General features: G+C 43.9%; 1 protein-coding gene across 1 annotated transcript in view; it reads left to right on the top strand.

The window, feature by feature from the left end:
• IL17RE (interleukin 17 receptor E) overlaps positions 1-13,346 on the top strand; it is a 114,340-nt gene that overhangs the window by 68,304 nt on the left and 32,690 nt on the right. Inside the window, 4 exon segments of the mRNA XM_077451778.1 lie at positions 2,733-2,869; positions 3,944-4,006; positions 5,254-5,320; positions 9,746-9,918. Coding sequence (XP_077307904.1) covers positions 2,733-2,869; positions 3,944-4,006; positions 5,254-5,320; positions 9,746-9,918 — 440 coding nt within the window.

Here is a 13,346-nt window from a genome sequence, read left to right as displayed (position 1 = left end):
CTTATCATCCCTTCCAATATTTTACATACTATTGATGTTAGGCTGACTGGTCTGTAGTTTTTTGATATATATCTTAGTCCTTTTATTGATTATCAGTACCACATTTGCTTTTTGCCAATCAGCTGGTACCATTCACGTCAGTGAGCTGTCCTTAAAAATTAGGAACAATTGTCTGGATATAATATGGCTAAGTTCTTTGAGAACTCTTTGGTGTACGCCAGATATCTGGTTTATTTCTTTATTTATTTTTACTCTCCTCTGCAATGTATCTGTCATGATATATTTTAGCTGCCTTGATGGGCTCCTCGGCCCTTACATTTTTTAAAGGCTGCTTTTCTCTCATTAATATGCCTTTTTACGTTAGTATTTAGCAACCAAGATTTAACTTTTGTTCTTTTGTATTTATTGCTCATTGGAATGCATTGATGAATGTGGTTGTTTAATATGCCCATTAAGCGCCCACTTCTCTTCACTTCAGTGTTCTTTGTTGCAAGAATTATATCCTAATTCGCATTTATTATCATGCAGTATGGGGTCGCAGCTTCGTAAAGTTGGCTTTTTTTTAATTTTGTGTTCTTGTCCTCCCCTCATGTCTCCTTTTCTTATAATTTATGGCAAACTTAATTACTCTGTGATCGCAGTTTCCTAAGTTATTCCTTGCTTACATATCTGTAATGGAAGCTATCCCTACTTTTCCATTTGCTGTGCTATCATAGATATCCTTACTTTTCCCATTGCTGTGTTGTCTTAGATATCCTTACTTTGTAATATATTTCTGCTTGCCACGGTGATCAATATACTCTGCATCCGGAAAGTATTCACAGCGCTTCACTTTTTCCACATTTTGTTATGTTACAGCCTTATTCTCAAACTGATTAAATTCATTCTTTTCCTCAAAATTCTACATTCTATAAACAATACCCCATAATGACAATGTGAAAGAAGTTTGTTAGAAATCTTTGCAAATTTATTAAAAATAAAAAAAAATCCATTGTACATAAGTATTCACGGCCTTTGCTCAATACTTTGTTGAAACACCTTTGGCACCAATTACAGCCTCAAGTCTTTTTGAGTATGATGCTACAAGCTTGGCAGACCTATCTTTGGGCAGTTTCTCCCATTCTTTATTGCTGGACCTTTCAAGCTTCATCAGATTGGATGGGGAGCGTCGGTGCACAGCCATTTTCAGATCTCTCCAGAGATGTTCAAGTCTGGGCTCTGGCTGGGCATTTAAGGACATTCACAGAGCTGTCCCGTAGCCACTCCTTTGTTATCTTGGCTGTGTGCTTAGGGTTGTTGTCCTGTTGGAAGATGAACCTTGGCCCCAGTCTGTGGTCCAGAGTGCTCTGAAACAGGTTTTCATGAAGAATGTCTCTGTACATTGCTGCATACATCTTTCCATCGATCCTGACTAGTCTCTCAGTTCCTGCCGCTGAAAAACATCCCCACAGCATGATGCTGCCACCACCATGCTTCACTGTAGAGATGGTATTGGCCAGGTGATGAGCGGTGCCTGGTTTCCTGCAGACATGGTGCTTGCCATTCAGGTCAAAGAGTTCAATCTTTTGTTTCATCAGACCAGAGAATTTTGCTTCTCATAGTCTAAGAGTCCTTCAGATGCCTTTTGGCAAACTCCAGACGGACTGTCATGTGCCTTTTGCTGAGAAGTGGCTTCCGTCTGGCCACTCTACCATACAGGCTGATTGGTGGAGTACTACAGAGATGGTTGATCTTCTGGAAGGTTCTCCTCTCTCCGCAGAGAAATGCTGGAGATCTCAAAGCGTGACCATCAGGTTCTTGGTCACCTTCCTGACAAAGGCCCTTTTCCTCTGATCGCTCGGTTTGGCTGGGCGGCCCATTTTAAGAAGAGTCCTGGTGGTTCCAAACCTCTTCCATTTGCGGAAGATGGAGGCCACTTTGCTTATTAGGACCTTCAATGCTGCAGACATTGTACTGTAGCCTTCCCCAGATCTGTGTCTCAATACAATCCTGGCCAGGAGGTCTACAGACATTTCCTTGGACTTCATGGCTTGGTTTGTGCTCTGACATGCACTATTAACTGTGGGACCTTATATGGCAGTGATTCTCAACCAGGGTTTTCGTGGAACCCTAGGGTTCCTCCAGAGGTTGCTAGGGGTTCCTTCAGCATTGGGCAATTTCTGCCTCTCAGACAAGTTCCTACTGACACCATTGATCTTTTTAGCTATCTGCAAGGAGGCAATTCTTCCCAATGACCACAAATGTAAGGACCATTCTTCCCACTGACCATCACACTATTGTATCATGAGTTGTAGATTATTAATTTTTAGCAGGGGTTCCCTGAGACTGGAGAACTATTTCAAGGGCTTCTCTGTGTTGAAACGGTTGAGAAAGGCTGTTATATGGACAGGTGTGTGCCTTTTCCATATCATGTCCAATCAACTGAATTTACCACAGGTGGACTCAAGTAGAAACATCTCAAGGATGATCAGTAGAAAGAGGATGCACCTGAGCTAAAGTTTGAGTGTCATGGGCATTTTTCACTTTTTTATTTTTAATAAATTTGCAAAGATTTCTATCAAACTTCTTAATGAATAAGGAATTGACTCCATTTTGGAATAAGGCTGTAACATAGAAAAATGTGGAAAAAGTTAAGCGCTGTAAAAAAATTTTAAGCAAATATATATTCATCCAGTAAACCCGAGTAAAACGATCACACTGTTTACCTCTTCCTATTCTCTGACCTCAAATAGCACCAGGGTTCCATTATCAGCACTTTGCGGAAGAGAAGAGATTTGTGGTGTCCATAACCGACAGCCAAAATGCTTATGCACGCCTCTGCCACAAACTTAATGCCTGTGAAGATCTGGAGAACAGCGACAAGATGTTGGTAAGTGCATCTCTTCTTTTTGGACAGGGCGCCTAGAACCACTTGTGGGGGAGACCACTTAAACTAGCAGCGCTTTACCAGCGTTTTCGAGTGCTATTGGGGCGCTTTTAAAGTGGGGTTCCACCCTAAAGTGGAACCTCCGCTAATCGGAACCCTCCCCCCCTCCGGTGTCACAATTGGCACCTTACAGGGGGGAGGGGGGTGGAGATACCTGTCAAAGACAGGTATTTACACCCACTTCCGGGCATAGACTCCCGTGGGAGTCTATGTCATATCCTGTCCTGCCGCGCTGTCTGCTGGGACACACACGGGTCCCAGTGACAGCGTGGAGAATTTCTATTGCGCTGCGCGACTCGCGCATGCGCAGTAGGGAACCGGGAAGTGAAGCCGATTCGCTTCACTTCCTGATTCCCTCACCTAGAATGGTGACGGCAGCAGCCGAGAGCCGAGCGATCGATCGGCCTCGGCTGCCGGCATCGCTGGAACCCGGGACAGGTGAGTGTCCATTTATTAAAAGTCAGCAGCTGCAGTATTTATAGCTGCTGGCTTTTAATATTTTTTTTTTAGGTGGAATCCCTCTTTAACCCCTGCTAGTGGCCAAATAAAGCGCCCACAAAACGCTGCTGCCAAAAGCACTTTTCAGGCGTTTTTGCAGGCGCTTCTCATTGATTTCAATGGGAAGTGGCGCTTTAGGAGCAGTGTATTCACCGCTCCAAAAGCGCTGCAAAGAAGCTGCTTGCAGGACTTTTTTTTGACGCCCTGCCAGTGCAGCGCCTCAGTGTGAAAAAACTCAGGCTTTTACATTCTGATTGCAGTTGTGGCTTCTTTCAAGCGCTTTACAGGCGCTTTTTTAACGCTAAAGCGCCTGAAAAACGCCCCAGTGTGAAAGGGGTCTTAGTGACAGGGTCACTTTAAGAGTATTAGGGAAGCTGAAATGTGTACCCTTCCTTCATCCTCTGAAGCCAAAAATGAACTTAGCAATGTGTGTATGTGATGCTGAGAATGCGCTGTGTGTGTTTTTACTGATAGTTTTATCTCATACTCATAGTAACCTTTTTACTGTTTGTTTTGCAGTTCAATTCTTCACACAGTATCTCCTTATCATACGACACTGTACTTCCCTGTTTATGTATTGAGGTGAGCACAGTTCCTTTACAATAGTTATGCCATTGTTGCTGTTTTGGCCTATTGCATGTTACTTTATGTATTATATAACAGCTATTATTGTCTCTATTGATTATACATCAAGGATTTGTTGCACCTGCGATCTGGCAAATCTGACCCAGCAACATGCTTTTCAAAAGTCCTCACAGCCAACGCAGATGGCCGGCTGGGCCCCGATTCACACTGCTGCAACTTGTTAAATTACAAATCAAAACACATTTCAATGTATGCTGCCTTAATTGTGTAGCACCCTCTAGTTAGGTAGGCGCTAGAGTGAGGGTTTTTTGTTGGCAGAGTAGGTAAATTTAGGCAGGCTTAGCTGGTTGCTAGGCCTGTTTGTTTTCATTCTGGCTCAGGGTAGCAGCTGGTGAATCACAGGCCGCATCACTTCACTGTCACCTCCCTCTTCCTTCTAGAAAGTGCTAGAAGGAGTGGAGGGGAAGAGGCGTAGGGCTGTCCAGGGTATCTCAAGGAGCCTTGGCCAATCCCCAACTTGGAGGCCTCCTTAAATACCTGGGGTCAGCCCAGCTGGGGTCTGCACCCTGTCTGACCTCAATGCTAGCCTTTGGAAGATAGGACAAAATACTACCTATACTTTGTCCCTGGGGAACAGACTACATGAATAAAGTCATTATTAATTATTATAATGCTACTGCTATTAATAATATATATATTATACATTAATAATGAAGTCAAACTTCTTCTTTAAACTGGGTTAATGTCACAGAACACAAGGTCCACAAAAGTGACCAAGAGTGAAAATTCTTCATGCTTGTTAATCCATTACTGTTGACACTCCACGCTCAATTGGACTGGAACTTACCTCCTCAAATCGACCTCAAATAAAAAAAGAAAGGCGTCTCAAAGCAGGTCAAAAACTTGCAAATGAAACGTTTCGTCTGCAATCTCGTGATTGCATAGATGTGGCGCTTCCCATAGTGCACTGTGTCCAGCGCCCAAACACAGTGCACTTAAAGGACATTCTTTTTTTTTTAAATATATATTTTTTGTGACTGCTGGGGGGGGGCATGCGCCCCCTATGGACGCGCCGGCGCTGGTCATCAGACTCCACCCTATGCGCTCTACCACAAAGAACTTTATCAGGAGAACAGAGCTGTTGGCATGCACACTGTTAGCCTGCTAGAGAAGCCTTGCCTGTATATGTGTGTGTTGGATGGCCAGAATTTGTATTTTGATTTGTGTCAATTTTTCTTCCCCAGGTATTTTATGCACAACCTAATAGTAGACGGAAACTACAGTGTCCCTTTATAGAGCAGCGGGAGCCTTGTAAGTAATGCCCTGCCTGCGGCTAACAGGAATATCTACCATTTCAATTCTGTGGAGTCTATTTATAAAACATTTATTGGACGAATGTGGGAAATATTTCTGCAAGCTGAACTAAATTACACTGTATGTCTTTGAATAGATTAACTCCTGTATAATCAGCGCCATCTAGTGGCCAAAAATGCAGCAACATTTTCTAAAATACCTTAACCACTTCAGCCCCGGATGGATTTGCCCCCTTAATTACCAGGCCATTTTTTGCAATACTGCACTGCGTTACTTTAACTGACAATCTCGCAGTCATGCGACGTTGTACACAAACAAAATTTATCTCCTTTTTTTCATCACAAATAGAGCTTATTTATATATTTTTTACTTTCTGCTGTAATAAATATCCAAAAAAAAAACTGATTTCTTCATCAATTTAGGCCAATATGTCTTCTTCTACATATTTTTGGTAATAAAAATAACAATAAGCCTATATATATAGACTGGTTTACGCAAAAGTTATAGTGTCTACAAAATAGGGGATATGGCATTTTTTAACATTATTTTTTTTTTCTTACTAGTGATGGTGGTAAACAGGGATTTTTAGTGGGACTGCGACATTGCAACAGACAGATCGGACACTTTTGGCACTTTTTTGGGACCGCTGACATTTATACAGCGATCAGAGCTAAAAATAGGCACTGATTACTGTATAAATGACACTGGCAGGGAAGGGGTTAACACTAGGGGGTGATCAAGGGGTTAAGTGTGTCCTAGGGAGGTTTTTCTAACTGTGGGGGGAGTGGTCTGACTGGAGGAGGAGAGAGATCGCTGTTCCTGATCACTAGGAACAGACGATCACTCTGTACTCCCCTGTCAGAACAGGGATCTGTTTGTTTACATTGACAGATCCCCATTCTGACTTTCTGTGGAGCGATCGCGGGTGGCCCGCTAACATTGTGGCCACTGGCAGCACGCATCAGCTCCGGCGTCGTGCCATGGGAGTGCACGTGCCTGCTATTGCTCTTAAAGTGGCCAACGTACACCTACGGCAATTCACCCAGCTATGCAAACCTGCTGCAGTATATTGACGGCGGCTGGTCGGCAACTGGTGAAAGAGGAACTGCAGTCTGCTCACATCATTTGTAAACATCTTTGCCATTCTGAAGCTTCCCTCCAACCACTTTGCATATTATTTTATATGTACTGTGATTCTGTACTTCCCAAATATGCTGCAGAAATCTCCCTGCAACCATTTTAACCGCGTGTCGACCAGACACCGCAGTTGTATTCAGCTGCTCAAATCACCATTATGTTACATCACTCCCTCTGGTGGCCACTAGGGGCGCGTGCCGGAAGCCGATGCGAGTGCTCCCGCGTTCTCGTGTAAACACAGAGATCCCGATTCTCTGTGGGGAGAAGTGACAGATCGTCTGTTCATACAAAGTATCTCCCCTACACAGCCCCTGCCCCCCTTCAGTTAGAACACACAGTAGGGAACACAATTAACCCCTTGATCGCCCCCTAGTGTTAGCCCCTACACTGCCAGTCATGTTTTTACAGTAATCAAAGCATTTTTATAGCATTGATCGCTGTATTATGCCAATGGTCCCAAAAATGTGTCAAAAGTGTTCGATGTGTCCACCATAATGTCGCATAATGTCGCAGTCATGATAAAAATAGTAGATCGCTGCCATTACTAGTAAAAAAAATAATAATAATAAAAATGCTAAAAATCTATCCCCTATTTTGTAGACGCTATAACTTTTGCGCAAACCAATCAATATACACTTATTGCCTTTTTTTTTTATTTACCAAAAATATGTAGAAGAATACGCATCGGCCTAAACTGAGGAAAAAAATAGTTTTTTTTAAATATATTTTTGGGGGATATTTATTATAGCAAATAGTAAAAAAGAATGTGTTTTTTTTTTTTTTTTCAAAATTGATGCTCTTTTTTTGTTTATAGCTCAAGAAATAAAAACTGCAGAGGTGATCAAATACCACCAAATTAAAGCTTTATTTGTGGGAGAAAAAAGGACGTCAAATTTGTTTGGGTAGAACGTCGCACGACCGCGCAATTGTCAGTTAAAGCGACGCAGTGCCAAATCGTAAAAAGTGCTCTGGTCAGAAAGGGGGTAAAATCTTCCAGGGGTTAACATACATCCTGGGATGTATGATATCATCATTTGCCGGGGCAAGAAGCCAGGAAGTGACTGAAGAAATATATAAAAAAAAAAGTTTCAAACAAGTAAATATGACATACTTTCCTATCTATTTAATAATGCTAGCAGCATGAGGATTAAAAATAATCAATGTTTATTGGGAGTGTGAAGTTCCACTTTAATCTGTTTGAAAACATATAGTACAGTGAAATGTTGTTTAATTAGCTTAAAGGGGTTGTAAACCCTCGCCATTTTTCACCTTAATGCATTCTATGTGTTAAGGTGAAAAACATTTTTTAATGCAGCAGCACCCCGTGAGCCCCCCTTATACTTACTTGAGCCACGGAATTTGCGTGACGGGAAGGCACACACCAGCTACGGCTGCTGTCTCTTGTCCTGATTGGATAGATTGATAGCAGTGCAGCTCCCGCTGCTGTCAATCAAATCCAATGACGCAGGCGTCGAGAGGCGGGGGCCCGAGCCATACATTCCGCGGCTATGGACGCCGAATGCTGGACTCGGGAGTGTGCCCACAAGGTAATCCCCCCGTGAGAGCGCTTCTCCTAGGGGGTTATCTGATGTGGGGATGAGACGCGAGAGTCACCGGGGGACCCCAGAAGACGAGGTTTGGGGCCACACTGTGCAAAACAAGCGGCACAGTGGAGGTAAGTATGATATGTTTGTTATTTAACAAAACAAAACAAACAAAAAAAAAAAACCATACAATCACTTTAGGCTAGGTTCACACCGGAGCGATGCGGGAACGCCGCGAATCCGCGGCGTTTTCCCGCATCGCATGCCTCCCGCCGGCAGTTCACACTGCCCTATGCGGACTGCTGGGAGTGTCAGTGAAATGTTAATGACACCCCCAGATCTGTCCGCATATCGCAGTGCGATCTGCAAACTCGGACAGGAATCGGATCGCATGGTGTGAACACCCATGCGATCCGATTCTGCTGCGGACCAAAAAAAGGGTCCCGTGCGAGTTTGCAGCGGGTGCGATGCGAATTCAGCCATACTATCTGTATGGCTGAACTCGCATCGCACAGAGATCGGATGTGATTTGCACTGCAGTTCTCGCTGCCGCAGCGGTGTGAACCCAGCCTTAAATGTTTCTGACATTCGCGTGTCATTGGATGAACATCAGAAACATCTGTGCAAGCCGAACTAATGCCAGCCATACACGGTTCAAATTTCGAAAATCGTACCTAAGAATTTTCGTACGAATTTCGCACCATTAGTGGGCTGCAGCAACAGCCGATATTCGTGCGGAAATCAAATTTGAGGAATCGGACATGTTGGACATTTTTTGAAAAACAAACGATTTTCTAATTAATAATGGGAGAATCGTGCGAGAAATGTAATAAGAAAAGAAAATTTACGGAGAGAAAAGAAGATTCCTGGCCACGAAAATTATTTTTTGTAGCAACATGAGGTGAAATTGAAGGCTTGGCTGGCCGAATTTTCGAAAATCTATGGTGGCATCATCGGATCACAAAAAAAAAACAAGCTTTCTGATTTTGAAAAGAAAATTTGTTTGAAATTCGACCAATGGCCTGCTTAAATTTCACAATATGTTTTTGAACAGATTAAAGAGGAAGTAAACCCCGATGGGTTTACTTCCTCTTTCATTCCCTGCAAAGGTAAAGCATAATGGACTACTATGCATCGCATAGTAGTCCATTATGTGTCACTTACCTGACACAGGAGCCAGCGAAGTCACCGCTGTCCCCTGTAGTTCCGAGCGTCCATCTTCTTGGTGGGTCTCGCTGCTCCGCCGCTGTGATTCGCCAGAGCAGCGATGACGTAACTCCCGTGCATGCGCACGGGAGCCGACACTCGCGGCATGTCGCCGCGATCTGCGGCTTACCCAGTGCGCCTGCGCGCCGCTGTCTACGGCGCATGCACCCTAGACAGCGGTGGCTGTCTTCAGTTAAATATCTCCTAAACCGTATAGGTTTAGGAGATATATCTTGGACCTACAGGTAAGCCTTAATCTAGGCTTACCTGTAGGTCAAAGTGGTTTGTAAGGGTTTACAACCACTTTAACTCTTGTATCATCAGCTCCATCTAGTGGCCAAGTGCAGTACAATTTTCTGGAATACCCTAATGAGAAAATATACCATATTTTGACCACTAGATGGAGCTGAAGCTACAGGAAAACATACAGTGAAGTTTAGTCGGCACAAATGTGTCCAAACATTGTGCAACGCATGTTTAAAAATAGCTTTTATTATATTCAGTGCTGTTTTCAATAAAACCGATCTTCTTACAGATTTGGCAGATCTGATGAGGGTGTCTGCAAAGAAGATAGCGTTTAAAGCCAACACCATGATGGTCCACTATGAAAGTCCATGCCAGATACTAGGACTCAGTGTTTCTCTATGCAGAAAGCAAAATGGAAGCTGCATGACGGTCGATGATGCCGCCATACAATCATATGACATGGTGAGTTCAGATTAGATTGATGTGGGCGATTTTGACATCTCTTGTCATCTAGCACTTGAAGTCAATACTCAGGAGTGCCAAGCATACATTTTGGATCAGCCGGTAATGTACATGTATTTGGACAGTAGTGCTTACATGATTAACAGTCCATGTATATCTGTGGCCATCTTAACTCCTTCCCATTCAGCCCCAGTGTTGAATAGGGTCTGTATGCCCCAGGGAAAGAGGAAGAATCACATGACAGGTGGCAGCACTTTGATTGGCTTTCACAGTGGTCACATGATCAGGAGCCGGTGTCCTATCATATACAGTCCCCTATCGGATAGTGTCTGCTGTGTACTGCGCATGTGCAGTACACAGCACACACAGATTCCGAAAATAGCCGAAGATGAATGGCGCCTGCGCCGTGAGTCCAGGTTCTAGCCCCACCATCCAAGTGGACATAGAGTTGGAATATAAAAAAGCTGAGCACAGCGAAGCCGAGCCCGAAGCGTGGCGAGTGAAGCAGTCCCGTGAGGGGCCCTCTAATTTTCCCAACCCTATGTCCACTTGGATGGTGGGGCTACCACCTTGACTCACGGCGCAGGCGCCGTTCATCTTCGGAGATTTTCCGAAGCTTCTTCTGCTCCGTACTGCGCAAGCGCTGCGCATGCACAGTACGGGGCGAACACTATATGATGCCCGGACTCTGCCCGGACTCTGCCAGAACACCGGTCCCGCCAACTCCTAATCATCAGCGTGGACTGAGCTGTATTTGACAGCTCTGTCACTGTGCTGGGAATGTGCTGGGAGTACGCCCTTAGCAGAGAAAGCTCTGCCACCCATGGGTGCATATGTGTAGTATGTGGGCAGTAAAGCCCATCCTCTTTGCCAACAAACTGATGTGTTATGTGGATGACCGGAGGTTAAAGTGGATCTTTTGATCCTCACAAATCTCTACATAAATTCCTAACATCACAATATAAGGCAACAGTATCATTTTTCAGAGAGGCTCCGTCTTTTATCATTTAAATAATGTCCTTGATTTATGTTTTATATTCTTTAATCGCTTCAGCCCCGGAAGAATTTACCACCTTACTGACCAGACCACTTTTTGCGATTCGGCACTGCGTCGCTTTAACTGACAATTGCGTTGCCACGCGGCATTGTACCCAGACAAAATTGACATCCTTTTTTCCCCACAAATAGAGCTTTCTTTTGGTGGTATTTGATCACTTCTGCATTTTTTTTCTTTTGCGCTATAAACAAAAAAGAGCGACAATTTTGAAAAAAAAAGCAATATTAACAAATATTGCTTTTTTTTTCAAAATTGTCGCTCTTTTTTGTTTATAGCGATCAAGGGGTTAAGTGTGTTCTAGGGAGTGATTCTAACGGTGGGTGGGGGGGGGGGGGGGGGGGGCTACCACTGACATGACAGCGATTACTGCTCCTGATGACAGGGAGCAGTAGATCCCTGTCATGTCACTAGGCAGAACAGGAAAAAAAGCCTTGTTTACATAGGCATCTCCCCGTTTTGCTGCTCCGTGACACGATCGCGGGACACCGGTGGACATCGAGTCTGCGGGTCCCACGGGCATGGTCATGGAGTATGAGGTGGGCATGCACGTGCCCAGAATGCCACGTTTTAAAGGGGATGTAAAGGTACGCCCATTTGCGCAGCTGTGCCATTGCGCCGACGTATATCGTCGTGCGCTGGTCAGCAGGCGGTTAAAACCCTTAATAAAAACTTATTGAAAGTATTTCAGAGGATGTTCACAGACAGGAGGACACTATGGCACACATATGGAGGTTGTGTCCAAAGGTTTGCAGGTTATGGGTCAGAATTGACATTCTTCTTCGCAATATATTTCATGTTAATCTCAAGAGGGATCCTTATGAAACTTCTTGGCAAACCAAATACTGAATTGCTTCACCCGGAGCGCCAACCGGCTCTACATCTTATTACTGCAACTAAGTTAACCATTGCGAGGACATGGAGGACGCCTGTACTCAGGTTTGAGGCGGTTAGCAATCCCACGAATAACATCTTGGTGAACGAGAAGTTGATAGATATCCTCTTGGATACCCATGGTAAATTCCTTCAGGTCTGGCAACCGTGGTTCACATATACCCAACCTTCTAGGTTTGATAATGCCCTTCTCTCAATTTAGCGCTTTTCTGTCTCTGGCCTGGTGGACTCCTCCCTTCTCTCCTTCCTTTTCTTTATTTCTTCATTTCCATTTTCCCCTTTTCTTTTCTTCTTCACCCTATTGGATCTGTTCCATGCATCCACTTTAAAAGCCTACTAGGCTGGGCCAGGCTTTGTCCTGGTAACAAATGGTTATGGAGATAATTTTCCTGTTTTTTTATTTTTTTTTGTTGTATTTTATTTACTCTTAAAGAGGAAGTAAAGGCAATATAAAAAACAAAAAACAAAAAAAAAACACACCCTGTAAGGCAAAGGGATAATGAGCTAGTATGCATAGCATACTAGCTCATTATGAATAACTTACCTGAGAACGAAGCCCCCGAAGCGGTCCTCCGTCTTCTTCTTTGCCGCTGCCATGTATCCCGGAGCGACTTCTGGGTCTCGCTGCTCCGGCACTGTGATTCGCCGGAGCTGCGATGACGTCACTCCCGCAAGAGCCGACACGAGCGGCATATCGCCGCGATCTGCGGCCTGCCCAGTGCGCCTGCGCGCCACTGTCTACGGCACATGTGCCGTAGACAGCAGTGGCTGTCTTTTTGTAAATAGGTTTAGGAGATATTTCTTGGACCTACAGGTAAGCCCTTAATCTAGGCTTACCTGAAGGTCAAAGTGGTTTGTAAGGGTTTACAACCACTTTAACACATTTTTCTATGACAGATTCTTTAGTCATGTCTAGTCCTATGTTGGGACACTTTTGTTCCCTTGTTTTCTGCAATGTACTTTGGATCTCCTGGATTTTTCAAACGGTGTGTCAATTGATCGTTTCCTGTTTAGGGACAGAACTAATGGGACTAGAGCAGTTTTATTTTTCTTTTGCATTCAGCTTAATTTGATTTATGTGCTGTAACCTTCTAGATATTCTTTATCTGTTGGATAACAAGAGAAAACCCCCTAATGCCTCGTAGACATGATCAGATAATGGGAGGATAAAAATCGCTTTCAGATTGATTGCACGATAGTCTTATCGTCAGTACACAGCTTTTGACAGCCGATCACGACAATTCGTCCAGCAATATCTGAAGGGACAAATGGCAAAACTTTGATTGGACAATAGCCGAGCGAAACAAAAATCATTTAATCAGTACAGTATGCATCCGCTAAAAATCGTTAGATATGATCGCAAACACGACAATAACTTGGGAAGGAGATGGGAGAACGCAAACCATGTTCGTACCGCGAATATGCTCCAACGTACAGACAGAAAATCATTTGCAGAAATCACAATGTACAGGAATATGCC

This window comes from Lithobates pipiens, unplaced genomic scaffold (assembly GCF_037356315.1).
Source record: "Lithobates pipiens isolate NorthernLeopardFrog02 unplaced genomic scaffold, aLitPip1_a1.2 Scaffold_23, whole genome shotgun sequence".
Classification (NCBI taxonomy): domain Eukaryota; kingdom Metazoa; phylum Chordata; class Amphibia; order Anura; family Ranidae; genus Lithobates; species Lithobates pipiens.
The sequence above is the reverse complement of the archived record's forward strand: the minus strand, read 5'-3'. Positions and strand labels throughout refer to the sequence as shown.